Source organism: Diplotaxodon limnothrissa, linkage group LG14 (genome assembly GCF_057381915.1).
Source record: "Diplotaxodon limnothrissa isolate DT_005_m linkage group LG14, D_limnothrissa_male_GT1.1, whole genome shotgun sequence".
Classification (NCBI taxonomy): Eukaryota; Metazoa; Chordata; class Actinopteri; order Cichliformes; family Cichlidae; genus Diplotaxodon; species Diplotaxodon limnothrissa.
In genome coordinates, this window is record NC_140609.1 from 27,951,464 (window position 1) to 27,978,274 (window position 26,811).

A 26,811-nucleotide genomic window follows, 5' to 3' on the forward strand; every position below is an offset into this window, starting at 1 on the left:
TTAAAACGTCAATTCACCTAGTATACAGTAACATCATGAAACACGTTCATTCCTATATAACATTATAAGCTAACAAGCATGCTAATCGCTAACCGTAACTGTACCGTAACTGTTTTCCTGTAAAAATAGGAGACACCAAACTATCTCTCTTTTTGTTACTCACCTTCTGCTCTTCCATTAATAAAATAGCATCTTCGGGGACCCCTCGGCCACGCAAAAAATCACTTATATCCACCATATTTAGTGAATTAGTTCTCCACCTGCCAAACTGGACACATCGCTGTCACTGAAGCTGGAAGCCTGCAGGTGCCCACCTCAAAATCCTGAGATTAAAGTCAGAATTCTGAGATTAAAGTCAGAATTCTGAGATTAAAGTCAGAATTCTGAGAATAAAGTCAGAATTCCAAGAATAAAGTCAGAATTCCAAGAATAAAGTCAGAATGCTGAGATTAAAGTCAGAATTATAAAACATAAACAATTTCCAGCAGTGCAATTTGAGTTCTAACCATCCCAGAAACTATACAGAAAAGCATAAAGTCAAACATGACTTTTAAAAACACCAGTATAGGTAATGGCAGACATGCAATAGTTCGCGCTGACGTCTATTCATGAACAGCTGATTGGATCGGCAAAGCCTGTTTCTAGAATATTATGTTTTTGTTGCTGCAAATGCTTTTTTTGAAATTTTTGCAAAGCCATATGTGGAAGTAAACCTTGACTTAGGACAAGCTGATGGCATAAAATGTAAGTACAACTCCTCAGGTTTCATATGCAAAATGCAGTATTGCGCTAGCTTATGTGGTTGCAGTTCTACTGGGATTTAAAATTAGGTATGCAAAATGGAGCGTGCCCGCCCCAGCCGGTCTTAAAGGGTTTAGGACCATGAAACCTTGAAAGCTGACGTTCTTTCTGTTTTCTATAAGTATATGAAATATGAAAGTCATATATGTAATAATCTTGAAATTAATTTACCTTATGGTAATACCTCTGCTGTTTGGTGCGACTTCATGCAGGAGAGGTTGGATCTTTGGATGGTTAGAGTTCAATTAATGGCCAAGGCAACCTCTGTTGAAATTACTATTTGTAAATGACTATTTCATTGATACATCACACCTGCGAGTATAATTCTACAATTCTATTGCTGCGCCTACTCAACATTTAACAACACACACACACACACACACAGCTGTGAAATATGGATGGCATTTTATTTTTGTGTATTAGACATATATATATTCCATTGACAGTCACTTTTCCACCTCATATTATTTTACCTTGTATTGTCATCCAGATATAAAATATACTCTATACTTTCAAGCCTTATCTTATGTATTTATTTATTTTTCAAGCTCTTTTGACAGAACTCTTTGATATGTTTCATATTGTGATTCATGATAAAATAGATTATTATCCAGCTAGTTTTTGATCAGTATAAATACGTGTTTATTGTTGTTTTATTGTTTATTTTTGAATCAGGTGTTTTTTGCATTTTCTATGGATATTTCACCTAATCATCAGACTTCTTGGGAGTCTTTCATTTTGCATCAATGAATACAGTTTATTACATAAAAATTACCACAGGTACTTCTAAGTAATCATTACACTTTTGAAGTATTCTTGGTATTAAAAAGAAACAAGAAGCCATGCATTTTGCAGCTCCAATTCCTACTTACTACACAAACTACTACAAGTTTTTTTCTGGTAAAATCATACTTCTTGAAGTTTGCATTAATAGGTTATTAACACAAACTTCTTGGGATCTTTCTACAAATTTCTGTGAATTCAATTCATTATGTATATTTTATTTTCCACATGTAGTTTTTCACTCTGAATCATAATTTTTTTTCCATACAATGTCACGACCCATTAAAGCTTTTCTTGTGTTCAGTTCTGGTCTTATCAGGATTATGTAACATTTGGGTCCAAATAGTGCAACTAACAGGCCAAAACTTGAGGCCAGGATGGCAAATGCCTCCACTGCATCTGCATGGTTTCCTGGTGAGCTGATATAAGCAGGAACAAAGGCCACCCACACAGCACAGAAGATCAGCATGCTGAATGTGATGAGTTTGGCCTCATTAAAACTATCAGGGAGATTCCTCACCAGGAATGCAATTAGAAAACTGAGGAAAGCTAGCACACCAATATAGCCCAATAACACTGAAAAACAAACAGTGGAACCAACAGCACATTCATAAACAATCTTGTTATTGTGATATTGGGTGTTTTTATGTGGAGTTGGAGAGGAAGAGACAAGCCACGTAGTGCAGATGGCTGCCTGAATAGATGTGAAAACCAAAACTGTTCCTCTCTGCTGCATAGGACCAAACCACTTCAGACTGGCTCCCCCTCCTGGCTTGGAGGCTTTGAACACAGCCAGAACAACCATGGTTTTTACCAGGATGCATGAGACACACAGCACAAAGCTGATGCCAAATGCTGCATGTCTGAGTTGGCATGTCCACATCATGGGTCGTCCAATGAACAGAAGTGAACACAGGAAACACAACTTGAGTGACAGTAATAGCTGGAAACTAAGTTCTGAATTATTGGCACGTATTATAGGTGTTTTGCGATGATAGATAAAGATCCCTAGAACAACAGCACATATGAATGTGCCCAGTAAGGAGGTTGCTGTCAAACAAATACCCAGAGGGTCGTGGTAGGAGAGGAACTCTGTCTTCTTAGGAACGCAGTAGTCACGTTGGGAGTTTGACCAAAAATCCTCTGGACAACTGGTGCACCCCAAGGAGTCTGATACAAAAGAGGGCAGATAGTGAAACACTTTGTATATTTAATATGAATTAATTAAATATGCTGTGCTGAAAGATAAATAGTTACTGCTCTTATTAGTGACTGTTCCCTCAGAACAAGGGATGCAGTCAAAGCAGCATTCGGGTTCCCCCTTCCTTCTCACCATGTGGGTACCAGGAGGACAGCTCTCACTACATACTGATCGAGGTGGCTACAAGAAGAAAGTAAAAATGATCTGCCTGAATGACATATATAACATACATGTGATAAGATATAAATGTCTGAAAAAACATATATAACCTTTTTCGAATCAAAGTTCCAGAAGATTTTGTCATCATCAAGTATGAGTTCTTCACCTTTGAAAGCTGATCTCTTAACCTCACCCACATTCTGAACTTTAGTGCTTCCATCTGGGAGCCACAACCAGTTCATCACATCATAAATTGGCAATGCATCACCATTCTCATCAAATGACACTTGATCACCAAATGGTGTGGTAAAGTTCATCCTTTCCAAGTAATAAACAAGCTGTTTAAAAAGAATGTGTTTTATCTAACTTGCAAATAATTACAGAGCAATTGACTTAGATTGAGTGTAACCTGATATCACACCTGCCATGGCTTCAGTGACTGCAATGTGGCACAGCTGTGTTCACTGAAAGGCCCTTTTCCTGGCTTGCAATACAGCATATCATCAAGAGAATGTGCAAAAGCATAAACAGCTTTGTATACATTGTATTCAGACCGGAGGTTGGAAATGTCCAAAAATTCAGTGTCTTTTTTTTCAAGTTCTTCCTGTCCAGTGCATAGTGGACCTCCACCTTCCAACCAGCCTGGTGGAGCTGGAGCAAATCTGCACTGAAATGTGAATTCCCAAAACTGATTCACCTGAAATATATGATTGAAATATGTTTGTTAGACATAAAGAAAATATGCAATTCTTGCATATACTACAGTAAATGGTTCAACTCTTACCATGCTATTCCCATAGCTATTGTTGTGATATAGGTCAGGACGTATTTGTAACAGGAACTCCCGGAACCCTGGTATTTCTCCTCGGCGAATAGCAATGCCCAGTGTACCACCCAGGTATGGCATAAGCTGAGGGGTTTGGAGTACAGTAGCTGATGTCCAGGCTTCACTTGCCATCCACTGTAGGCCTGTCACATTTTGCCTTAGTACCTGTGCATTGTATTAAATCAAAAGTTTACAGTGATACTGAAATTTAAAAAAATAATATCATCATGAAATTCTACTAGTTTCTGGTCTGCCAAAATAATTCAATGTGATTTGTTTTCTATACACATTCACATAAATATGAAAGATACGTATTACACTTAGTGATCTTTTAAATTAGTAATAATTAAATTGTTTTAAAGCCAGACCTCTTCCATAAGCTTTATCATCCGACTCTCATGTGCAAAGACAATGACAACTCGAGCTGTGGATTTTTTCATGACATTCACGATCCTCCTGACTTCATCTGTGCTTTTGTCCCAAGGTAAAACTTCAACGTAAGCAAGGCAAATTTCACCAGACAGACTCAGCTCAGATTGTAAGGCTCTTGCTGCATGAAATCCATAATCATCATCACTGACCAGCAGGCCTGCCCAAGTCCAGCCAAAATGTTTGAGAATGTTAATCATAGCATGAACCTAAGTGAATACAGATTAAATCATTATTGCATAGGCTAGAAAAATCTTTCTTTAGCATTTCTTTTCATCAGCTTTACAGCACATCATTATGTATTCTGTTGGTAAACAGGTATTCATCAGATATATCCTTAAAAAAACTAGTTCTTTATTTTTCATTTCTTTAATTTTGGTGACGTTTACCTGGAAAGCATCACTTGGGATCGTCCTAAAGAAGGATGGATACTTTTGACGGCCACTCAGGCAGGAACATGTAGCAAAATAACTCACCTGTGAAAAATACAGACTGTATATTGTATATTATTATTGACATTAAATTTACAATTAAGTTAATATAAACAAAAATAACATGCTATGGTTAAACTGAAAACTTACCATAGGTACTCTGTACAAACCTAAGACGCTGGAGATGGCAATAGAAGGTGTAGAGGAAGAATCACCAACAATCCCTATGACTGGAGGATTTCCAACACATGTATCATCCAATATAATTTTTTCCTCTTGACCACTGACTAATGACAATGCTGCACGAAATGCAATTCCAAGTTCAACGCAGTTATCATAAAAAGTGTATCCCAGAGTCACATTTGGTAACAGGTTGGAATTTCTGTTGATTTCATCAATAGCAAAAAGCATGGTTTGTGCCAGCCTAAATCCTAGTTCATAAAACCTAAAAAGAAGAAAAAAGAGAAAGATAATTATTGAATAATACAGTAATACCGCAGACTACTTGGAAAACTTATTGCAAAACTAACAAAAAAATTACAGAAAATTAATGACGACAATTAAAGATATATTTTAATTTAAAAAAATAACAACAGATGCTTAAAAATCTATATATTATATTACTTAAAAATCAAACATGTTCCCTGGAAATATATGGCAAAGCTAGTAGTTACTAAACGAATGGCAACAATTAAACTGATAATCTGTTAAACGTACCCATGGCATGTAGGCTGTTGTGGCTTTGAGGTAAAAGACAGATGAGGAACGCTTCTAAAAAAGTGAATTGGAAACAGTCCACCCAAAACGACATCCCCACTCTTATGCATGCCATTTAGATGAAATTGTCCCTGTAACTGACAGAAGGGAAATACATGAGATGATACAGCATAAGAAAAGTAGAAATACAGCAAAATGATCAAGAGCAAATTGGTTTGTAATAATGAGCACATGACAGCTTTCTGATTTTCTGAGCCTAGTAATTATGTTTCATTGCTTTACTAATCCCTTTTATTGAAATGTTGTGTCACTTAATCTTGCACTCCACCCATTAGGGAAAAAGAATAAGAAGGGGGCAGGGCATATAATGCATTTCATATACACTGGTAAATCAATATAACAGAAGAATGATTATTCTTGGGGTTTAACCACCATACAAGATGTATAAAAGGAAAAATAAACATCAAAATTTCAATTTATGTACAGCAGGTTTTATCATGAATGTCTCAGAAAGGTCATGTTTAAAAATTCTATTCCCTATTTGATTTGTCTTTGACTGCAAAATTGCTATATAATCAGAATATTTTAGGGTTTTGTATTGATTTAGTTTTTTAAAGCCACACTAAGTGGACTTCAGTGAGCATGTATTAAAGTATCTTTTTATTTTCTATATAACTGAAAGTATTATCTCACGAATCAAAATCAAAATACTGAATTCAGGTGTTTAATCATTTCCATGGCCACAGACGTATAAACTCAAGTAAACTCAAGCAAACTCAAGAATGAATCACTTTCTAGAGCTCAGGGAATTGCAGTGTAGCACCATGATAGGATGCATCCTATCCAACAAGCTGAGTGGTATTAAAACAAAGTTACTGTGATTGGGAATAACAGCAATTCAGCCATGAAGTGGTAGGTCATGTAAAATCACAGAGTGGCGTCAGCAAGTGGACAGGAGCATAGTGGACAGAAGTTGCCAACTTTTTTGCAGAGTCAATCACTACAGAACTCCAAATTCCATGTGGCCTTCAAATTAGCTGAAGAACATTGGGTAGAGACCTTCATGGAATAGGTTTCCATGGCCAAGCAGCTAACCAACCCTTAAATTACCAACTGCAATGCAAAGCAGTGGCGTAAATTACACAGCTATTATCTGGTTCTTATATAGTGCTTTTCCATTCTACCTGATTTGCTTAATGCAACTTGCCTGATTCAAACATTCACACCCATTTATACACCCCGTGCTTTCTATTTAACATTCATTGTCCAATGGATGCATCCTTCTAAGTGTAAAGTTTGGTGGACATGAATATCACTCAAGTTGATGTTCATGTGAAGTAGATAAAGGAAGGAGATTTCAAGTCTGTCCTGCTCAAACAATCTTTCACGCTCTTTCTGTGAATACTACATGGTCTCATTTCAGGGGCACGTAAGTACTGCTGATATGAAGTAGTGAGAAATGTTTCTCATGGCCGTCTGTTTGTTTCAGCACCTACACCTACACCCCAAAAATTGCAGGTTAGTCTTGTTAGATTGTGAGATTTCCATCTGTAATGAGGGACATTTAAAAGCTGATGTGTGCCGTAAACCTGTGCATAAAGATCAGTATTTAATGTTTGATTCTCATTATCCATTGGAGCATATTGGGTGTCATCAGGACGCTACAACATAGAGCCAACACCATCCGCACAGACACATCGGCCAGGGAAGCAGAAGAACATCATATAAGAAGGCCCTGAGTAAATGTTTTCCCTGCTGGACATTTGTAAAAGCTAAAAAAAGTGCCTAAAGAAAGCTCCAGCTGATCCAGGAGAGAAGGACAGCTGCTGCCTAAGTGAAAACCTGTAGTGACCCCCTATGTATCAGGAGTATCAGAACAGTTAAGACAAACTTTCTCTGAAATTTCTCTGAAAATTCATCTCAACTTCAAATTCGTCTCTGTGGTTTTTGGGTTTTTTAAACTGATCTCACAGCCCATTGTTCATTCAGTGGGCTAGTTTCAGTCATTGTGCAAAGGTATTGTTTATAAGGTTTGGGAAACCTGCAGTTAACTGAAGAAGTCACTGGGATGAGTGACGAAACGTTTCTTCTACTGAAAATCTATTTCCAGAAAAGAAACAGAATTAAAATTTACTTACCTGGATGATTGAGCATGCTTCAAGACATGTGCACCTACACATGTATGGATGATGATCTTGGTGTCTCCTCAATGCTGATATTAGACACTGGGGGTTTTGCATTGTTGAGATGGGTTGAAATTTCCATTTGCTGTGCTTCCACATCCACAATTTTGTCTCCATAACTCTGAAAGTGAAGTTGCTCTTTCTGCATCTGAGGCTGTATCTCAGGTGGTTCCTGTAGTCTTCCATCTCATGTGCTGTTTCCTCATGTACCAGCTTGATGTAGTCCTAGCCAAAGAAAGGAATTTTATCTTTTCATCTAGAAGTAGTGTTTTCAATGAGAAAAATGTTTCATCACTCATCTAAATGACTTCCTCAGTTTCCACTGACTGCAGGTTTCCCCAACCTGCGGGCAGTGCAAGTAAATGTTTCCCACAATGAAAATGCTACCTCCAGATGAACAGAATCAAATTTCTGGAATTTCTTTAGCTGGATTACTGAGCATGGATACCAGGCTCTAAATATCCTTTCTAATGCTGTAAAGTTCTATATTTGAAAACAGTAATTTGTGGATATGGATTCTCTTTTGTGGAATAAAAAAAAAAACTATATAAGTAAATGTTGCCTGTTTTTTGGTGTGGTTTGTGTTTGGGTGCAGGGGAGGGGTGGAGCAGTGGGTTCAGGATGTGGTGGCAGGGGAGACTGACCTACACAGCTGATTGCCATCATCTAATCATACCTCCCTATTTGAATAGAGTGTGGGGGCCCAATGAGAGAGCGGTGTTGGGCTGAGCTAGAGTGGAGGCAACTGGAGAGCTGCAAAAGCAGAAATCATGAAAAACTATGTCAATAAACATTTACTTGTCTGGCAACACTGTGTGAATTGGGTCCTTTTGTGTCACAAGAAAAACAATTCTTATAATATGAAAGATTTACTGTTAAAGACAGCTAAATTTGGCCTAGATGATTTTTTAAAACGTTTTTTTTTTTTCACCATAAACCTTTTGGGCTTATTAAGAATATTCATTAATTTTTTAAAACTGAAAATAAAAATCAATCAAAATGAAATTAACGAAACGCACAAAAAACAAAGTTCTTGGCATCCATCTAATTCCCTTATAGTGTTTGCACTGGACAGGAAATGTAGTATATTTTAGACCCTCCCCCTGCTACGTCTTTTTCCCAGATGGGTGGTGTGCAAGATTAGTCAACACTTTCCAACAAAAGGGAGTGACAAGACAATAAAACCTAATTACTAGACTCAGAAAATTAGAAATCTATCATGTGGTTATTATTACAAACCATTTTGCTCATTTTGCTTTATTTCTCTTTATCTTATGCTGTATCATCTTCTGATATCATCTCTCCCTCCTGTCAATTACAGGGACAATTTAATCTAAATGGGAATAAAAAAACTGGAGATGTCATTCTGGGTGGACTCTTTCCAGTCCACTTTTTTACAAGTGTTCCTGACCTGTCTTTTATCTCAGACCCCCAACAGCCTAAATGCCATGGGTAAGTATGACAGGGTGGGAAAAAAACAAGAAGAAAGAAGAAAATGGGGAAAATCAGTGCCAATGTCAATATGCATTTTATTACCAAAGTATACTTTGTGTATTAATACATTTGTGAAAAAAAATATGTTTCTTGGCTGAAGCATCTGTTTTGGGTTTTTTTAAATTAAAATATATCTTTAATTGTTGTCATTAATTTTCTGTAATTCTTTTGTTAGTTTTGCAATAAGTTTTCCAAGTATTCTGCTGTATTACTGTATTATTCAATAATTATCTCTCTCTTTTTTCTTCTTTTTAGTTTTTATGAACTAGGATTTAGACTGGCACAAACCATGGCTTTTGCTATTGATGAGATCAACAGCAACTCCAATCTGCTACCTAATGTCACTCTGGGATACACTCTTTATGATAACTGCATCAACCTTGGAATTGGATTCCGTGCAGCATTGTCTTTAGCCAGTGGTCAAGAGGAAAAAATTATATTAGATAATACATGTATTGGAAATCCTCCAGTCTTAGGGATTGTTGGTGATTCTCCCTCGGCACACTCTACTGCTATCTCAAGCATTTTAGGTTTGTACAGAGTACCTATGGTAAGTCATCTGCTTAGCAAGAAACAGTGTTGCTGGATCATTTTAATGTAACTGCAATTTTAAAGCCACTTGTCAAAACCGACTTAGTTTACACAACAAAATTGAAAAACTGCAGTATTTAGGTTTTTACATATTTCTACAATATACAGTCTGTAATTTTCACAGGTGAGTTACTTTTCCACGTGTTCCTGCCTGAGTAACCATCAAAAATATCCATCCTTCTTTAGGACGATCCCAAGTGATGTCTTCCAGGTGAAAATCTTTCAGTAATCTTTCATTATTGTGTGTCAAGACTGTGCTATTACACGCTATTTTATTATTGTGTGGCTTCAGTGAAGATAATGGTTATAGATTTAAAGATTTTCCTTGTCTTTGCAATAATGTTTTAATCTGTATTCACTTAGGTTCGTGCTATGATTCACATTCTAAAACATTTTGGCTGGACTTGGGCAGGTCTGCTCGTCAGTGATGATGATTATGGACTTCATGCAGCAAGATTCTTACAATCTGAGCTCAGTCGGTCTGGTGAAGGTTGCCTTGCTTACTTCGAGGTTTTACCCTGGGACAAAGACGCAGATGAACTGAGGAGGATTGTGAATGTGATGAAAACCTCTACTGCTCGAGTTGTCATTATCTTTGCACATGAGAGTGGCATGATAAACCTCATGGAAGAGGTTCGGATATAAAACAATTACATTTTTACTAATTACTAAGATTTCATTTATTACATTGTGTAAAACATGTCGTGTGTTTGTGTGAATGAGTAAAGAAAGCTAGTCACCTGGAGGTATTTTCCAAGATCAGCAACTACTTGAATGGTATAATAATGTCCCTATTCCAGTATCACTTTATACATTTGGTATAATACAATGCACAGGTAGTGAGGCAAAATGTAACTGGCCTACAGTGGATGGCCAGTGAAGCCTGGACAGCAGCTGCTGTGCTCCAAACACCTCAGCTTATGCCATACCTGGGTGGTACACTGGGTATTGCCATTCGTCATGGGGAAATACCAGGGCTCAGGGAATTCCTGTTAAAAACACGTCCCAATCTACATCACAACAATAGCTATGGGAATAGCATGGTGAGTATTTATACTTTACTATGGTATGTGCAAGAACCCTATATTATCATAATTCATATTTATAAGATCTAAATATTTCAGGTGAATCAGTTTTGGGAATTCACATTTCAGTGCAGATTTGCACCAGCTCCACCAGGCTGGCTGGAAGGTGGAGGTGCATTATGCACTGGAAAGGAAGATCTAGAAAAAGTAGACACTGAATTTTTGGACATTTCTAACCTGCGGCCTGAGTACAATGTGTATAAAGCTGTGTATGCTTTTGCACATTCTCTTGATGACATGCTCCAGTGCGTGCCAGGAAGAGGGCCTTTCAGTGGACACAACTGTGCCACGTTGCAGTCACTGGAGCCATGGCAGGTGTGATATCAAACTACCCTCCACCTATGAATAAATTGTTTGCTTGTAATTACTTTCAGAGCAAAATTCACCATGTAGGATTAAATACAATGCCATATTAGTTTAATGGTAAAAAAGCTGGAAGAAGCTAAGAGGATTTTCTGTGCTCCTCTATTTCTGTACACCTGATATAAAGTAGTTTTAATGTATTTAGATCAGAATCAGAATACTCTATTAATCCCTAAGGAAATTATGTGGTTACAGTTGCTCCAAGATAATGACAGTAGCAGACTGAACTAAATTAAATAAATATATTAAATAGTTCAGAGTATATGAAATAGCTCTAAATAAATAAACTACTACCTCTTTTAAATAACAGAAAAACAAACCATCCTTATGTTGTAATTATTGTATGTGTAGTTGTTTTTTTTAACTGTGTAATAACATTCAACATTGCTATCAATACATTTTTCAAAAAATGCCTCTCTGTGCAAAATGGGTTCAAAAACATAAACAACTGTGGGATACTGTTTGTTCATGAATTGAATTGAGGGGAACAAATTGCAGCAGGATCAGGCTGATATTATTTGTATCCCACTGTAACTTTACTGTCTAAAGAGCTAACATCTCCAAAATATCAGGAGTAGTTAGTCATTATAAGAAGTGTTTGTGAACTAAAAATCAAGAATGTGGAATACTGTTTGTCTGTGATTTGGACAGCCCAGTGAGTGCTCCCAACGCAGGGGAAACAAATTCTGTCGGGGATACCTACCTTCGCACTAGGACTGGGTATCGTCACTAATTTCTATAATTGATTGCATTCCGATTCGATTCAATTCAATTTTGACTGAGACAGTCAGAAATATTATAATTTTGATCATTTATCAGTACTGACACTTGTGAGACTTCATCAGAGATGTACACCAGATGCCTTCGTGTCAACGTAACTGAGGATAAAACACAGAAAAACAAGGAGGAAGGAGATTTTCCTGGCCTGGCTTTTTATATAGCAGATAACCCCCTTAAATATATTCTGGATTAAATCAAAAACTGAAGAAAACCATGAATCAACATATGAACATTACCACATGCTGCTGAAGTGAACACAACAGTAGACTTTTGCGTAATAAGCAAGGAACTAAAGCAAAAAACCCAAGATTTTTAGATGGGAAACTGTCCTTGAAATACACAGAGAGAGAGAGAGCTGTGTAGGAAGTGGGGTTTTACTGTGGTAGAAGCAAAACAGCCAAAGTAAGAGGGAATTAATGACAATGTTTATCAAATGTGAAGCATAGTTTGGATCTTTTTTGCCGCTGGTTCAGTGAATTTTGATCAGAGAGTTACAAAACCTGCAACATCAGAAGCTGTGAGACAGGCTTTCAGTACCAATGGCGTGTCTGTGTACCTGCCGTCGGGGGAGAAAGCTGGCATCTCACAGATTCTGATGCGTCGGGTCCGCACTTTATGTTTACATCTTTCTGTGGAATCCGTTTACCTGCACTCATTTGCTGTTTTAGCTGTTTGGTGGTTGTTGATATAGTTTTGTGAGCTTTAACCTGAGATCCTGGCATTTCTGGCAATAGACATTTATATTTAAAAATTAATTCAGGATTTAATAGATCGATCGCAAAATTGATCATTGAAACCCACCCTTACTTGGCACCACCGTTGTACAGGTAAAGCCAAAGGTGAGATATGCTTCATCATATTTTTCTTTGGCTTTGAAGGAAGTTGGTTTGGAAGCATATTTGGCGATGCTTCATCTTCTGTCTTGCGTTTCTGTGAGAGACCCGTCAAAAAACATGTCCATTATGCTATCAGTGTCCAATCATTCTTTTTTTAATTCATTCCGCGCCCCTCTGCAATGGCTCTGCACCCCCCACTTTGGGAACCACTGTTGCCATGTTGGGGAGATAATTTAGACATTTAAACAATCTTTGGACACAGAAGGACACATCTAAAACCTGCAGGACACCAGCCCTTGAGGCCTGGAGTTGGTTCATTTATTGAGTTGGCATCGGCGACTCTCAACCTGCTGTCCCAGCATGCATAGAGGATGACACTGGCCACAGCAGACTAAAAAAGATTTGATTTACTATACTGTGTAAAATGTGTTGTATACCAGGTCACTTACCAGAGAGTTCACTGACCTGTATACATGTATACAGGTTATTAGTGAAATACCTTGTATGATTAATTAATTCCTATATTTAATTATAATAGGTGTAATACTTTATTTTATTTCTTTTAACAGCTTCTTTATTACTTGGAAAGGGTGAACTTTACCACACCATTTGGTGATCAAGTGTCATTTGATGAGAATGGCGATGTGGTGCCAATTTACGATGTGATGAACTGGTTGTGGCTCCCAGATGGAAGCACTGAAGTTCAGAATGTGGGTGAGGTTAAGAGGTCAGCTTTCAAAGGTGAAGAACTCATACTTGATGAAGACAAAATCTTCTGGAACTTTGATTCGAGAAAGGTTATATATGTTTCTTCAGACATTTATATTTTATCACATGTACAGTAAATATTATTCTGGCAGTCAATATTTAATTTTGTTCTATAGCCACCTCGATCAGTATGTAGTGAGAGCTGTCCTCCTGGTACCCACATGGTGAGAAAGAAGTGGGAGCCCAAATGCTGCTTTGACTGCATCCCTTGTTCTGAGGGAAAAATTACTAATAAAAGCAGTAGGTGTTTATCTTTCAACATGGCATATTTCATTTTTTTTCAGTGAAATAAAGTATGCATTTCACCATCTTCTTCTTTTTAGACTCATTTGAGTGCACCAGTTGTCCAGAGGATTTTTGGTCAAACCCCCAGCGTGACTACTGCGTTCCCAAGAAGACAGAGTTCCTCTCCTACCATGAGCCTCTGGGTATTTGTTTGGCAGCAACTTCACTGCTCGGCACATTCATATGTGCTGTTGTTCTAGGGATCTTTTTCTACCATCGCAGAACACCTATAATACGTGCCAGCAATTCGGAACTTAGTTTCCAGCTTTTGCTGTCACTCAAGTTGTGTTTCCTGTGTTCACTTCTGTTCATTGGACGACCCATGATGTGGACATGCCAACTCAGACATGCAGCATTTGGGATCAGCTTTGTGCTGTGTGTCTCATGCATCCTAGTAAAAACCATGGTTGTTCTGGCTGTGTTCAAAGCCTCCAAGCCAGGAGGGGGAGCCAGTCTGAAGTGGTTTGGTGCTATGCAGCAGAGAGGAACAGTTCTGTTTCTTACAGCTATACAGGCAGCCATTTGCACTACCTGGCTTGTTTCTTCCTCTCCAACTCCACATAAAAACACCCAATACCACAATGACAAGATAGTGTATGAGTGTGCAGTTGGGTCCACTGTTGGTTTTGGAGTGTTACTGGGCTATATTGGCGTTCTGGCTGTCCTCAGTTTTCTAATTGCATTCCTGGTGAGGAATCTCCCTGATAGTTTTAATGAGGCCAAGCTCATCACATTCAGCATGCTGATCTTCTGTGCTGTGTGGGTGGCCTTTGTTCCTGTTTATATCAGTTCACCTGGAAATCGTGCAGATGCAGTGGAGGTATTTGCCATCCTGGCCTCAGGTTTTGGACTGTTAATCACACTGTTTGGACCCAAATGTTACATAATAATAATGAGACCAGAACTAAACACTAAAAGAGCAATAATGTGTCGTGGGACTGAATCATAATATTTTTTCCATACATAACAGAAAATTACATGCAGAAAGATATATAGATATAAATAATACATATAACCAAACATACTGAATCTTGAAAAAAACTTTTTTCCACTTCCATCATGAAAGTGAGAAGATGCAAAAACAGTTATTTTACTCTACTACTATTTTTTTTTCATGATGGAGTTAAAATATAAAGCACTCACACTTCTCAAATGCTATTAACTCTTAACAGTTAAATTTAACCTTATACATCATTAAACTATAAATTACTTTCTCTCAATAAAACATTTCAATATGGATCCACCCAGAATTCATAGTATACTTGTGTTTAATTTGCATATCTGTAATTATGGAATTATTGTATATCAGGAACTGATGTGTACTAAGAAACACTTTTTGACGTGAAAGCACATATCGCTCTTACTCTCAACAAGCAGCGGGTGCTGCCGTAGGCACCACACCCGTACCAAGGCGCTCACAGGGAGCGGATAGTCCTCACGTAGCAGTTGCCCCCAGCCGCTGTCAGAGCAGGAGATGTTCACCCCTACGCGTCCAAACTGCAAGTGAATTGCGCATGAGCAAAGCCGCTGCTCCCGCCCTGACTGTAACACACAGGGCGGGAGCAGCGGTAAATGCATATTTTTCTTTGTCTAAAATAAATCAATGCACTAAAATCCATCATTCCAATCATTGCAAACTTAGAAATTGGATTACCTTGCAGAACCTTAATTCCATTTGACCGAAGCTGTCTGGTGAGGCTTGCTATGAACACCAGCTGGCTGATAATATTTTGCAGCTTTTTGGCACATCAGCTGCTTGATCATTATAGTCAAGTGCTACAGTTGCTGAACCTACCATAGAGAATCTTCACCAAAATGAGGATGGCCCACTCTTTCTGTGAGCCAGCACAGCCTATGTGTGTGGAGGGTTGTCTGAAAAAACACAAAACAAAAAACAATTAGCCTGAATAAGGACAAGACTAGTTCCCATGATTATTTCACATTGCCACTGTTTTTTCTATTGCCTCTTTTTTGTCCATTTCAATTGTTAATGTAGTTTGTTAACAATGTTATGGTTAAATTGTTCTTCTTTTACTGTTACTTTTGGTGGATCATAGGTTTAAAACTACTTAAAAAGACACACACACACACACACACACACAAAGTAACTCAGGCCAGAGTTCCTACTTCAGGTCACTTTTGCCGGAGCAGTGTTGGAATTGTGACATTAAAAAAACAATAATTGCTAAAAGAAATTTAATTTGTAGTTCTAAATATATTCTAAATGCATTTAAGGTGTTTTTTGCTCACTTGATGTCTCTTCTACAATGTTATTTCTCTCTTTTACAGCGTCGGTTACAATTACATAAGCATAATCAATTATGCAAATTATGCAATAATGTCATTAAGCGACTTCTAGCGACTTTTAGGACAATGATTTTCCTTATTGAGGAGTTGGCAACACTGCTTTACAGGGATAGAAAAGGTGATAGTGAGAAGTAAGAGAGAAAAGAGACAAGATAGATAGGAGAGCGGGAAGTGGGGCGCCAGATCTGGCTGTCCACACCTCCACGCCAGATTGGGCTGTAGACTCTACCTCCCTGTTGCATCCCATAAAGGACATTCCTCCTCAAACATATCTGTCCTGAATGATATCTCATTTCATTTTTAATTCCTATCAAAAGGTATAATCTGTAATCTATTAAGATATTTTAACTAGCCAAAAAGATTGCTTTCCCAAAGCAATCCATGGCTGTACAGGCGAGTTAACTGAAGCTCAGTCACACGGTTAAGTAGGAAAAAAAAATACGTAGCAGCTGGCAGTGACTTACAAGAGGCAGGTGTGGCTGACTCCAGCGCGGAAACACTTCCGGGTCAGATGGCGCTCGGAACCCAAACTTCCAGGGACATGCAAGTCCCACACAAAACACACATAACAGGGAGACAGAGATGGGAGGGGAGTAGAAATATAAACATAAACACCAAAACAGGCAGGTCGGCCGGTGAGGACTGCTAGACCATGACAGATGGAGTGTAATCTGATATCACACCTCCCGTGGCTCCAGTGTTTGCAATGTGGCACAGCTGTGTTGCCTGAATGGCCCTCTTCCTGTCTTGTACCTCAGCATGTCATCAAGGGAATATGCCAGCACATACACAACGTTAAACACATTGTACTCAGATCCGAGGTTGGAAATGTCCAAGAACTCAGTGTTCCTATTTTCTTGATCCCCCTTTCCAGTGCATAGTGCTCCTCCATCTTCCACACAGCCTTATGTAGCTGGTGCAAATCTGTACTGAAATGTGAATTCCCAAAAATGGTTCAGAGGAACTGACTGATCGTCAAAAGTATCCATCCTTCTTTAGGACAATACCAAGTGATGCTTTCCAGGTAAACATCACCAAAATTAAAACAATAAAAAATAAAGAACTAAAGTATTTTTAAGCATATACCTGATGTATACCTGTTTTCCAACAGAATACATAATGATGTGCTGTAAAGCTGATGAAAAGTAACTCTAATGAAAGATTTTTCTAGACTATGCACCTCTGTTCTGATCTGTATTCACATAGGTACGTGCTATGATTCAGATTCTAAAACATTTTGGCTGGACTTGGGCAGGTTTGCTCATCAATAATGATGATTATGGACATAATGCAGCAAGATCCTTACAATCTGAGCTCAGTCGGTCTGGTGAAGGTTGCCTGGCGTACTTTGAGGTTTTGCCTCGGGACAAAAACACAGATGAAGTCAGGAGGATTGTGAATGTCATGAAAAAATCCACAGCTCGAGTTGTAATTGTCTTTGCATATGAGAGTCACATACTAAACCTTATGAATGAGGTCTGGCTTTACAACAATTTTATTATTAATAATTATAAAGATTTGAATTAACTATAGTGTGTAAAACATTTTGTGATTCACCTGAAATTTATTGAAAATGTTACAAACAATTAAATTAAAAACAATAATATTAAGAAATTCTTGCAACTACTATAGTAGTAGTAGTACCATGTTGTTTCCACAGCTGTTGTTGTGTTGTAAGTCAGGACTTATTTGTAACAGATTTGTAACTTTTTCTGCTGCCTCACTGCTGCCTCATTTTATATATTTTGTGCTGTGATAAATGAGCCTCAGTGAATTCAACTGTTAAAGAGTTTTCTCATTTAGAACCAGTGTAAGTCTATCATGTTCACTCCCATTTTGAGACTGACTGAGCCAGCAGTATTTAAGACCAGCAATCAGCCTTTGCCAAAACATCTGCTTACCCATTAGCTTCCTGGACAATCATTCAACCTTGCAATAGCCACACTCTGTCATGGTCCTGGGCCGTGTTGGCCCAGTATTCTTAGTTCTCTTGTATTTTTGTATTTAGTTCCCTGTTTAGGTTCTGTTTCCTGAGTTGCCCTGTTATGTTGTTCCCTGTGTGTTTTCCCTTCGTGGCTTTTACCCCCTGTGTGCCCCTCTGTGTATCTGTGAGCCCTCGTCTCTCCTTATGTTTTATTCCATGTTTCCCCTGCCCGTTATGTCTGTGTTTTCCCCGTGCTCTCTCTCCTCCTGTCTGAACCTCTGTACTTCCTGTTTGACTCTGCCCGTCTCCCGTCAGTGTTATGTTCACCCCGCCCTGTCTCGTTATGGTTATCTGTGTCAGCTGTGTTCCCCGTGTGTTCCCACTTTCCTCGTTAACCCTCTGTGTATTTCTGTCTGCGTCTCCCTCTGTTCGGCGTCGCGTTCTCCCTCATTGCTGTGTGGATTCCCTGTGTCTCCCTACGAGTGTTAGTTTATTGATTCCCAGTTTAGTTGAGTTCTGTATTTCCTATGTTCTGCCTGTCAGCAATAAAGCTGCTTTTGAGTTCATCCCCGTGTTTGTGAATCTTGCGATTGGGTCCTCCTCCCGCCTGCCACACAGCCGATCCATGACACACTCACCTGGACACTGATCTCCCTTGCTCTCCACCAGCTGGTAGCCATTCAAGGATTCAAGGAGCTTTATTTGTCATTCGCATCACATGTTAACATGAGGTGGAATGAAATTATGTATACATGGTCCTGGAGTGAAAGGAAACAAAAATAATGAAGAAACAGAATTTTTTTTTTAAAGTAATAAATAAATAGTTGGGGGGGGGGGTTGTTATTTGTTTTTTTTTTAACAAACAGAAATGACAAGTAATAAGACAATACAATAAATAATACCATAAGTAGAGTGCAACAACCTGAGTACCAGTATGGAGTATGGGTATAGAGTGTGGGTATAAATATGGGTGTAAATAAATACTTTAGCTGCAAAGGGCATGATGACATGCATTGATAAAGTTACAGTGTCAATAAGTGTCAAGTAGTGGTTAAGGTGCTACAATAACAGTTCTTGTCCATTATGCACTGAGAAGTCTCACAGCTTCTGGAATGAAGCTGTTTCTCAGTCTGGTGGTTTTGCATTTAATGCTCCTCAGCCTCCTGCCTGAGGGGAGCGGGACAAAGAGTGTGTGTGCTGGGTGAGTGGGGTCCTTCATGATACAGGTGGCCCTCTTCCTGCATCTGGAGGCTTATATGTCTGTGACGGTTGGGCGGCTGCCTCCGACAACTCTTTGTGCAGCCTTCAACACCCTCTGTAGAGCTTTCCCCTCTGCCACAGTGCATTTTCCGTGCCACACGTTGATGCCAGAGCACAGAACATTTTCTACCGCACATCTGTAAAAGGAGATGAGGACTGAGCTCTCCATTCCCACACGCTTCAACCTCCGCAGGAAGTAGAGCCTCTGGTGAGCCTTCCTGATCAGGCTGGAAGTGTTGTTTTTCCAGGTGAGGTTGCTATCCAGGTACGTACCCAGGTACTTGTAGCTGGGTACTACTTCGACTGCAGATCCTCTAACGTGCAGGGGTGTGTGTGTGTGTGTGTGTGTTCCCCTCCTGAAGTCCACAATCATCTCCTTCGTCTTCTTCTCATTTAAGCAGAGATTGCTTTGCCTGCACCAGTCCTCCAAGTGTTCCACCTCCTTCCTTTAGCCGGTCTCATCATTGTTTGTGATGCAACCAACCACAGCTGTGTTGTCTGCAAACTTTACAATATGACAGCTTGGATGGTTGGGTGAGCAGTCATATGTAAGCAGTGTGAACAGGAGGTGCTTTAGCACACAGCCCTGCGGGGAGCTAATGCTGAGGACTCTGGAAGGTGAGGAGACATTGTGGATCCTCACAGACTGTGGTCTGTTGGTCAGGAAGTCCAGGACCCAGTTAAAAAGAGAGGAGCTCAGTCCCAGGGCCAGTCCTCACAGTCTGGCTTGCCTGTCTCCCTGCCTCGGATCACTATTTTTCTGGACTCACCCGGGCCTCCTCTTCCCCCCTCCTGTTTGACTACACCTGCAAAACAATGCCTCTCCTCCATCAACTCTTGCACCACTGTTCCATTCGTCGAGCTTCGCCACCCACGGCCCATGACCCTGGACATGCTAGTTTAAGTTGGATAAACTCCACATTCTGGCTTCAGCCTTGACTGGGGTTTTGCAGGGGAGGGGTGGAGCGGTGGCAGGAAGGCTAACCTACACAGCTGATAACCATCATCTAATCATACCTCCCCTATTTGAGTAGGATGCCAGCACCTGATGAGAGAGCTGTGCTAGCTGAGCCAGAGTGGAGGCAACTGGAGAGATGCCCAAGCAGAAATCATGAAAAACTCTGACAATAAACACTTACTTGTCTTGGAACACTGTGTGCATAGGTTCCTTTTGTGTGAAAAGAACAAATTAAAAAAAAAATTCTGACAATATGGAAATTTTATAGTCCAAGACAGCTAGATTTGACTTAATATTTTATTTTAACAAGGTATTTTCATCATAAACCTTGCTGTACATGAATCATATTTTTGATGTGTATTTCATACATTTGTTGAACCATAAAAATATTCAGTAATCTTTTACATCTGTTAAAAAGAAATGAAATTAACAAAACACACACACAAAACAAAGTTCTTGTTATCTACTAATTCACTTTTACTGTTTTCTAAGTCTGCCCTGCCCCCTTTTCCCAGATGGGTGGGCTGCAAGATTATCTAACACTGTATTCCAATAAAAAGGAATGACAAAACAATAAAACCTGATTACTAGGCTCAGAAAATCAGAAAGCTGCCATGTGGTTATTATTTCAAACCAATTTGCTCTTGCTTGTTTTACTATATTTCTACTTTTCTTATGCTTTATTATCTTCTGTATTTCCCAGCTCTTGTCAGTTACAAGGAGAATTTCATCTAAATGGGGTGCACAAGACTGGAGATGTAATTCTGGGTGGACTGTTTCCAGTCCATTTTTTTAAAAGTGTTCCTGACCTGTCTTTTATCTCAGAACCACAACAGCCTACATGTCATGGGTAAGTATGGCCAGGGGGGAATGAAGAAAAGAAAAAATTGTGGGAAATGAGTTCCATTGTATTTTATAACTAAAGTATTAATATCATCATGCAAGTTTCTTGACCGTCTGCTGTTATTTTTTCATTAAAATGTCCTTTTAATTGTTTTCATTCAGTGTCTGTATTTTTTTTGTTAATTAATTTTGCACTCCGTTTTCCAAGTATCTTGTTTTTATTTTACAATAATTAACTTTTTCTTTTTTTAGATTCTATGTACAAGGATTTAGGCTGGCACAAATCATGGCTTTTGCTATTGATGAAATCAACAAAAACTCTGAACTTTTACCTAATGTGACTTTAGGATACAGTCTTTATGACAACTGTGCTGAACTTGGAATTGGATTCCGAGGAGCATTGTCATTAGTCAACGGTCAAGAGGAACAAATTATATTGGATCATGCATGTGCTGGAAATCCTCTAGTCATAGGGATTGTGGGTGATTCTTCCTCTACACGTTCTATTGCTATCTCCAGCGTCTTAGGTTTGTACAGAGTACCTATGGTAAGTTCTCAGTTTAACCATAGCATGTTATTGTTGGTTGAATTAACTGTATATTTAATACAATATAAAGCTTGCATTTTTGACAGGTGAGTTATTTTGCCACATGTTCCTGTCTGACTGATCGTCAAAAGTATCCATCCTTCTTTAGGACAATACCAAGTGATGCTTTCCAGGTAAACATCACCAAAATTAAAGCAATAAAAAATAAAGAACTAAAGTATATTTAAGGATATACCTGATGAATACCTGTTTTCCAACAGAATATATAATGATGTGCTGTAAAGCTGATGAAAAGTAACTCTAATGAAAGATTTTTCTAGACTATGCACCTCTGTTCTAATCTGTATTCACATAGGTACGTGCTATGATCCAGATTCTAAAACATTTTGGCTGGACTTGGGCAGGTTTGCTCATCAGTAATGATGATTATGGACATAATGCAGCAAGATCCTTACAATCTGAGCTCAGTCGGTCTGGTGAAGGTTGCCTGGCGTACTTTGAGGTTTTGCCTCGGGACAAAAACACAGATGAAGTCAGGAGGATTGTGAATGTCATGAAAAAATCCACAGCTCGAGTTGTAATTGTCTTTGCATATGAGAGTCACATACTAAACCTTATGAATGAGGTCTGGCTTTACAACAATTTTATTATTAATAATTATAAAGATTTGAATTAACTATAGTGTGTAAAACATTTTGTATGTTTGTGTGAATGAGTAAAGAAATTAAATCATGTGGAATTATTTTGCAAGAGAAGCAATTCAATGGCATGATAATGTCCCTAAAGTATTTGCCAGTTTCAATATTTGGTATATTACAATGCACAGGTAGTGACGCAAAATGTAACAGGCCTACAGTGGATGGCCAGTGAGGCCTGGACAGCAGCTGCTGTGCTCCAAACACCTCAGCTTATGCCATACCTGGGTGGTACACTGGGTATTGCCATTCGCCATGGGGAAATACCAGGGCTCAGGGAATTCCTGTTAAAAATACATCCCACTCTACATTACAACAATAGCTATGGAAATAGCATGGTGAGGTTTTTACATTTAGTATGGTATGTGCAAGAACTAGATATTATCATAATTTATATTTATAAAATCTAAATATTTCAGGTGAATCAGTTTTGGGAATTCACATTTCAGTGCAGATTTGCACCAGCTCCACCAGGCTGGCTGGAAGGTGGAGGTGCATTATGCACTGGACAGGAAAAGCTGCAAAATGTGGACAATGAGTTCTTGGACATTACCAACCTGCGGCCTGAGTATAACGTGTACAAAGCTGTTTATGCCCTGGCATATTCCCTTGATGACATGCTACGGTGCAAGCCAGGAAGAGGGCCTTTCAGTGGGAACAGCTGTGGTGCTTTGCAGTCACTGGAGCCATGGCAGGTGTGATATCAGTTTACAGTCCATCTAACTAAACAAATTGTTTGCTTGTAATTACTTTCAGGGTGACATTCATCCTGTGGGATTAAACAAAATGCCATATGTTTTACTGGTTAAACAGCTGGAAGGAGCTAAAAGGATTTTCTGTACTCCTGATAGTGTAGTGCTTCGTATATTTAGATCGGAGAGATCATTGACCTTTTGTGATATAACTTGTTCTTCCTGTAATTTCTATATTTAAATAAAATAGGCATAATGACCTCTGAATAGTATGCCACTATTTCAATGTGAAAAATAATTTATTTCTGATGAATCACTTTTTTAACAGCTTGTTTATTATGTACACATACATACAGGTTATTAGTGAAATACCTTGATTTCTATATTTAAATATAATGAGTCCAATAGTTTATTTTATTTTTTTAACAGCTTGTTTATTACTTGGAAAGGGTGAACTTTACCACACCATTTGGTGATGAAGTGTCATTTGATGAGAATGGTGATGTGGTACCAATTTACGATGTGATGAACTGGTTGTGGCTCCCTGATGGAAGCACTGAAGTTCAGAATGTGGGTGAGGTTAAAAGGTCAACTTTCAAAGGTGAAGAACTCATACTTGATGAAGACAAAATCTTCTGGAACTTTGATTTGAAAAAGGTTATACGTTTCTTAGACTTTTACATTGTCACATGTATAGCATATGTAATTTTGGCAAGTAATGTTTAACTTTGTCCAATAGCCACCTCGATCAGTATGCAGTGAGAGCTGTCCTCCTGGTACCCACATGGTGAGAAGGAAGGCGGAACCCAAATGCTGTTTTGACTGCATCCCTTGTTCTGAGGGAAAAATTACTAATAAAAGCAGTAGGTGTTTATCTTTCAACATGGCATATTTATTTTTTTCTTTGAAATATAATATGCATTTCACCATCTTCTTCTTTTTAAGACTCATTTGAGTGCACCAGTTGTCCAGAGGATTTTTGGTCAAACCCCCAGCGTGACTACTGCGTTCCCAAGAAGACAGAGTTCCTCTCCTACCATGAGCCTCTGGGTATTTGTTTGGCAGCAACTTCACTGCTGGGCACACTCATTTGTGCTGTTGTTCTAGGGATCTTTTTCTACCATCGCAGAACACCTATAATACGTGCCAGCAATTCAGAACTTAGTTTCCAGCTATTGTTGTCACTCAAGTTGTGTTTCCTGTGTTCACTTCTGTTCATTGGACGACCCAGGATGTGGACATGCCAACTCAGACATGCAGCATTTGGGATCAGCTTTGTGCTTTGTGTCTCATGCATCCTGGTAAAAACCATGGTTGTTCTGGCTGTGTTCAAAGCCTCCAAGCCAGGAGGGGGAACCAGTCTGAAGTGGTTTGGTGTTATGCAGCAGAGAGGAACAGTTCTGTTTCTTACATCTATTCAGGCAGCCATTTGCACTACCTGGCTTGTCTCTTCCTCTCCAACTCCACATAAAAACACCCAATACCAAAATGATAAGATTGTTTATGAGTGTGCATTTGGGTCCACTGTGGGTTTTGCAGTATTACTGGGTTATATTGGCGTTCTGGCTTTCCTCAGTTTTCTAATTGCATTCCTGGCAAGGAATCTCCCTGATAGTTTTAATGAGGCCAAGCTCATCACATTCAGCATGCTGATCTTCTGTGCTGTGTGGGTGGCCTTTGTTCCTGTTTATATCAGCTCACCAGGAAATTATGCAGATGCAGTGGAGGTATTTGCCATCCTGGCCTCAAGTTTTGGACTGTTGATCACACTGTTTGGACCCAAATGTTACATAATAATAATGAGACCCGAATTGAACACAAAAAAGGCTATAATGGGTCGTGGCAGTGAATCTTAAGTATTTTTCACATAGATTAGAAAAGCAGTTCTTAATCACACTTTTTGGACCCAAATGTTGCATAATCCTAATGAGACCAGAACTCAACACCAAAAAAGCAATAATTTCCCGTGGGACTGAATCACAATATTTTTCCATATGTAGCAGAAAAGTTAATGCAGAAAAACAAATTATTACATATTATACATTTAACCAAATATATTGAACCTTTAAAAAAATTCTTTCCATTCACACCATGAAAGTGAGAACATGGTAAAACAGTTAGGAGAACATATTAAAAACAGTTAGGTACTCTATTGAAACTCTATTACATTTTTTTTTCATGATTGTGTTAAAATGTGAATCATTTATACTTTTCCAATGCACGTGTGTGGCTCACCATGATTAAATTTAGCCTTATACATAATACAGAATTACTTTCTCTAAATAAACAAACCATTACATATGGATTCTTATTCTTCTTATTTGAAGTTTCCACAGTTGCCAGAAAGGGACAGATTTCTCGACGATCTTAATGAGTGGTTGTTGCGATCCGTCTCTGAAATTGCTGCACAGAGAATGAAACATCTATGATATGTGCTGAGGTTTGTGTCCTTGTCAGGATTAAGTCATCCTCAGCTTCCAGGTTAGGAAAGGTGGAACAGAAGATATTCAAATACGTCCCTCTGTCAGTTCTCTCATTCATATAAGGAATGAGGAAGGAATAACAGGGTTACATGCAGTGATGCTAGTGTTAGCCATGTTAGCCACCTTCAACAGGTAGTCAGACTGAGTCCACAGGTGCACACTCAGAGGTTCAGTTTTGTTTCATTGCAGGGTCTCTTCATTCTTCACATATACGCGTTGGTTAGAGTAAATCCTGAAGCTGAATGGCCTTTGTACAAGCACACACAATTCTTAGCAGGGCAAAGGTATAAGCACAAACAGCAGTGTAGATCCAGGCATCCAGCCTGTGTCTGTCCAACCAATCAGAGAGCTCCTTACATTGAGCCGCATGGCTAAATTGCATTGCTTCAGGATTTCAAAAATGATCCAACAGTTAAATTGTGTTATTAATCTTTTTATTTATATATACATTGTGAGGTTTCACATAGTTCCTGCTTGTTCCTCCAATTTCCCATAAATTTTGTGTGGTTTATTCCCTACATTAAGGAGTCATATGATGATGATGATGATAGTTTGACTTAATAATCAAAATAAATGGTATAGATGTCACGGTACTGGTACATGGTACATGGTACATTACCCTCTGTGTATATATTGTGTGTGTTTTCCTTTGTTCCTCATCAGGTTGTCTGCGTTTCCCCTTTCTTTCTTTGGCACTCCTTTGAGTGGCGCTGTCACTTGGTGTTCACTCTCTCTGCGGTAGAGTATCACTTCCTGTTCCAACACACAGTGGTATGTTTGAGTAGCTTATCTGCATAGCAATTTAATTTTAAAAAATTAGATAACTTATTTTTTCATAGTATAATCTTCACGTGCTTCATCCGAAGCACATTCTCTGTGTACTCACTCCTTAATTTATTGCCAAAGTATTTACTCACTGTGTCTTTACTGTTTGGCTAGCTTTATGGGCTCAATTGTGGTCATAAATATTTTGTACTTGTAAATCAGTTTTGTACTTGTAAATCAGGATTTGTATGTGTAAAATTAATTTGTGTGTGCGTAAAAAAGATTTGTGTGTGGATTTAGCCAAAAAAAACCCTGCAAGTTACAAGTACGAATTTTGACCCTATTTTTCTTCCTTTCATCTGATTGGTCAATGTCATGTCAATCACAAATATAACAATCCAATCAGAGAACAGATGGGTTTGGCTGTCCGAGGGGCGCTTTTTTTGAACTGCGCACACACAAATTCTTTTTACACATACAAATCTTTTTTACACACACACAAATCTTTTTTACACATATGTGGTGGGGCGTGGTCTGCGGTGCTGTGCAGGGAGGATGGACGCACCTGCACGGCATCCGTAATCACGCCCACCAGGTTAAAACAC

General features: G+C 38.8%; 3 protein-coding genes across 3 annotated transcripts; 2 read left to right on the forward strand and 1 right to left on the reverse strand.

Moving 5' to 3' along the window:
- Positions 1-1,822: 1,822 nt before the first annotated feature.
- LOC146619038 (extracellular calcium-sensing receptor-like) lies at positions 1,823-5,457 on the reverse strand. Its single transcript, XM_085370171.1, has 9 exons — positions 5,348-5,457; positions 4,781-5,075; positions 4,589-4,675; positions 4,139-4,408; positions 3,729-3,935; positions 3,366-3,641; positions 3,055-3,282; positions 2,842-2,965; positions 1,823-2,754 (listed from the first exon to the last, which is right to left on the reverse strand). Exons 1-9 carry the CDS (start codon positions 5,455-5,457, stop codon positions 1,823-1,825), a joined length of 2,529 nt encoding a protein of 842 aa, XP_085226297.1.
- Positions 5,458-8,815: 3,358 nt separating this feature from the next.
- Positions 8,816-14,681, forward strand: LOC146619039 (extracellular calcium-sensing receptor-like). The gene is made up of 9 exons (XM_085370172.1): positions 8,816-8,982; positions 9,280-9,574; positions 9,740-9,826; positions 9,979-10,248; positions 10,452-10,658; positions 10,740-11,015; positions 13,249-13,476; positions 13,564-13,687; positions 13,771-14,681. The coding sequence occupies exons 2-9, from the start codon at positions 9,314-9,316 to the stop codon at positions 14,679-14,681; spliced, it is 2,364 nt and encodes a 787-aa protein (XP_085226298.1). The 5' UTR covers positions 8,816-8,982; positions 9,280-9,313.
- A 6,210-nt stretch (positions 14,682-20,891) lies between these two features.
- LOC146619040 (extracellular calcium-sensing receptor-like) lies at positions 20,892-24,814 on the forward strand. The gene is made up of 9 exons (XM_085370994.1): positions 20,892-21,031; positions 21,277-21,571; positions 21,658-21,744; positions 21,927-22,196; positions 22,398-22,604; positions 22,686-22,961; positions 23,388-23,615; positions 23,698-23,821; positions 23,904-24,814. The coding sequence occupies exons 2-9, from the start codon at positions 21,311-21,313 to the stop codon at positions 24,812-24,814; spliced, it is 2,364 nt and encodes a 787-aa protein (XP_085227120.1). The 5' UTR covers positions 20,892-21,031; positions 21,277-21,310.
- Positions 24,815-26,811: the final 1,997 nt, after the last annotated feature.

What these genes read in the sequence shown, in the direction of transcription:
- LOC146619040 (XM_085370994.1), top strand. Translation starts at nt 21,311, where the DNA reads ATGGCTTTTGCTATTGATGAAATCAACAAAAACTCTGAACTTTTACCT. An exon ending in TACTAAACCTTATGAATGAG is followed by an intron (nt 22,197 to 22,397) that starts GTCTGGCTTTAC and finishes TACAATGCACAG; the next exon opens with GTAGTGACGCAAAATGTAAC. An exon ending in ATAGCTATGGAAATAGCATG is followed by an intron (nt 22,605 to 22,685) that starts GTGAGGTTTTTA and finishes TAAATATTTCAG; the next exon opens with GTGAATCAGTTTTGGGAATT.
- LOC146619038 (XM_085370171.1), bottom strand. Translation starts at nt 5,457, where the DNA reads ATGCATAAGAGTGGGGATGTCGTTTTGGGTGGACTGTTTCCAATTCAC. An exon ending in TGATAAAGCTTATGGAAGAG is followed by an intron (nt 3,936 to 4,138) that starts GTCTGGCTTTAA and finishes TACAATGCACAG; the next exon opens with GTACTAAGGCAAAATGTGAC. An exon ending in AACAGTCACTAATAAGAGCA is followed by an intron (nt 2,755 to 2,841) that starts GTAACTATTTAT and finishes CTTTTGTATCAG; the next exon opens with ACTCCTTGGGGTGCACCAGT.
- LOC146619039 (XM_085370172.1), top strand. Translation starts at nt 9,314, where the DNA reads ATGGCTTTTGCTATTGATGAGATCAACAGCAACTCCAATCTGCTACCT. An exon ending in TCCCAAGTGATGTCTTCCAG is followed by an intron (nt 9,827 to 9,978) that starts GTGAAAATCTTT and finishes GTATTCACTTAG; the next exon opens with GTTCGTGCTATGATTCACAT. An exon ending in AGTCACTGGAGCCATGGCAG is followed by an intron (nt 11,016 to 13,248) that starts GTGTGATATCAA and finishes TTCTTTTAACAG; the next exon opens with CTTCTTTATTACTTGGAAAG.